Source organism: Sitodiplosis mosellana, unplaced genomic scaffold (assembly GCF_009176505.1).
Source record: "Sitodiplosis mosellana isolate CC-2019 unplaced genomic scaffold, AAFC_SMos_1.0 Smas_scaffold_7172, whole genome shotgun sequence".
In the NCBI taxonomy this organism is placed as follows: Eukaryota; Metazoa; Arthropoda; class Insecta; order Diptera; family Cecidomyiidae; genus Sitodiplosis; species Sitodiplosis mosellana.
This window is the reverse complement of record NW_022602277.1, coordinates 1-2,856: the sequence shown is the minus strand read 5'-3', so window position 1 is coordinate 2,856 and position 2,856 is coordinate 1. Positions and strand designations below refer to the sequence as shown.

Below are 2,856 nucleotides of genomic sequence, written 5' to 3'. Positions count from 1 at the left end.
CCCAATTCACAGCTAACAAAATATAGTGATTCAACTGATGAGAATGGCTTTTTCAGATCGTTCAACGTGCGTGATGCGCAATGTTTTAATTCGATTTCCACCAGTGACTTGGCACAGTATTTGCTGACATAACGATCAATTTTTACGTCTAGCGTTGCATTTTGCGATGAGCCATAAATAATTTTTAGTTTTGTGATCGAGTGCCCGAAGCAACGAAGCAACTTGAAGCAGAACGACCATAGAATTTGCTGGTTCCATTCAAAAATACGTACTAACTTGAATTCTAAATTGATTTCTATCGATTGTTTCCCATACCGACTCGCGAATACCAAATCCGCCGCTGGTTTCAACTGTTTGTTGGAGCTGGCCACATTCAAGAGATCTGTGAGGCTAAAATGACTGAAAATGTGCTCTAGGCAATCAACATTGACGTCTGTCAGCTTTGTGATGCAAACGATGGGCTCCAGAATTAGCTTTGCTTGCTTCTCTTCCTCTTCCATACGCCGTCGCAGTCTTGTGTAATAGATCTTCATCGGCTGCTGGGCTGTTTTGCCGGATGCATATTTCTGAAAACAGAATAAACACGAAATTGTTAGTTTTCTCAATCCAAATTTTGATTAAAATATAAAAGTTTCCCACAAAAGTCCATTGATTTTGCATCGACTTTGGTTACAATGTCAATTGAACACAAATTTTGAGGTTAAGTTATACGTTCACAATATGAGCTCTCTCTGCAATGCAATGCAGTGCATTGAAACAAAGAATACATGGAACTAGTTGATTGGTCAATATAATGCGAGCTTGATATAATGTTTGAGCTCCTTTCAAATATTCCAATAAAACGCTAAAAATTGTAAACAAAGTAATTATTTTCATTATGATACTTACCGCGTCTGCAGACACGGCCTCAGCTGATTTGAAGCGTTTGCTCGCCAGTGTTTTGGCTTCTTCTGGTTGTTGCTTCCGACTGGCGGCTTCTTTACGATTATCCATCTTTCATTGAGATTATTTCGCCAATCTGAAAGCCAATATTGAGGGATTGAAAACGTTATTCATTTTTGTTTGGCCATACTATTGGAATTGCTACAAAAATTGCAATCTTGAATTTGCACAATTCGTTCAACTTTTCAAATCAATCTCTTTGGAAATAAGCGTTGAACTTGACAAAAAATGGCAAAATTGATAAAATCGCAATTGAATCAAACTTGAGTCGCAATCTCTTCACTTCATGAACTAAGAAATGCAATGTTCAGAACAGTACTTACACTTTCAGAAAAAACAATGCGATGAACACGGTAAATTCTATGGCTTTTGGTGTTTGGTTATAATTTCTTATAGTGAATACACCTTTCACTAGATTTGCTCAAGGAATAAATGGGAAAATCAACAATTTCAGAATATTTTTCGTGTTTATGCGATCAAATTGTGGAGCTATGATTACATTTGACAGCATTTAAACTTGTTGTGACTTGGAATCGATGCGATTGTGAAAGACGACGCTGTTGTGAAATGTCAATTTGGTGTTACCCGCACGTTGAATTATTGCCATCGTTGAATACTGTTCAAATTGTCCCGGGCTTTGACAACAAAATGTTCAATGTTTCAAATGAGAACAAATTGGAATGATAATTGTGTGCAATTCCACCGAAACAGGATTTTTCAGAGTATTTCCATATTATTTCAGTTCTTTTTGTCTATTTTTCCAACCTTTGGCTATTTCATGCCCATTTTCCTTCAAATTCGCTCTTGATTCTGCTTGATTCTGCTATTTTCTGTTGACCAATAGAAAAAAAAATGATAAAAGAACAAACTAAGTGGATGTGCAAATTGCTTTTTGTCAACCGTTTCGGATATTTATTACATAGAATTGTATGTTTCCTGACATCTTTTTTGCTTAGATAATAATTCAAGTTGTTTTCTTATAGCTATTTTTCGACATAAATTTACTTTAAAGAAACTTCAGATTGAATTTGGATTGTGATTTGTGAATGACAAAAATGAACCGAAATATAGGTAATATTGAATTTGGCGTCGAATTTCACAAAGTATCTATTCAGAGCCATTACAAGAGTACATGATATATTTGTTCAAATTCTCTTTGAATGTTTTTTCCTCTTAATTATAAATCAAGTTAATTTCGATGTGCTTTTCGGATGGAAATGTGACTGGCTGCTGTTTAGATATTATGTTTAAAGTAGAATGTATGTTCACCTGAGCCGATTATTCATATTTGAGTGAAAATAGGTTCTACTTATTTCATGAATTTAAATGTATTTGTGATTTTACGAAGTTGACTTAACGTTCAATCGTAACTCTGCAGATATGGAAATAGCTGTATTTTTTGATTTCACGCCATTCATTGCCCAACCACTTCTGAAAAGCTTTGTAATCGTTTTCGTTACCGAATGCAACTGTTAGCTTCTTCAGCGATGGGCATTCAGCCACAAAAGAAGCCACTTCATCAGACGGAAAACGGCAATTACCAAAATCCACTTCAACTAATGCTGGCGAAGTAATCTTCAATAGTGCACCCTCTTCACGATGTCCAAACGAAGAAAAAGTCAGCTTGGTAAGTTTTTTGTGTTGGCTGATGAAATCAGTCAACGAATGGTCTAATGCCGTGCCCCATAAATGAAGCCTTTTCACATTTGGAAAACGCACGGTACCGTTTCCAATATCTGACAAGTGTTGATATGAAGAGATTTTCAGGCTTTCCAGACGCTGTAGATATTTGCTAACGTTCTGAAGGTATTTGGCATCGAAGTGGCCGCCAATGTACAGAGTTTGTATGTTTGAGTTTAAACGCACGAGCTCCCCAAAATATTTCTTGTTCAAATGGTTCTTTTCATCAGCTGG

General features: G+C 36.2%; 1 protein-coding gene across 1 annotated transcript; it reads right to left on the bottom strand.

Annotated features, from left to right (window-relative positions):
• Window positions 1–17: 17 nt before the first annotated feature.
• LOC129580168 (uncharacterized) lies at window positions 18–1,489 on the bottom strand (the record flags this gene model as incomplete). Its single annotated transcript, XM_055470377.1, has 3 exons — window positions 1,442–1,489; window positions 889–1,018; window positions 18–566 (listed from the first exon to the last, which is right to left on the bottom strand). Coding segments are annotated over exons 2-3 (654 nt in total), but the record flags the coding sequence as incomplete, so codon positions are not given.
• Window positions 1,490–2,856: the final 1,367 nt, after the last annotated feature.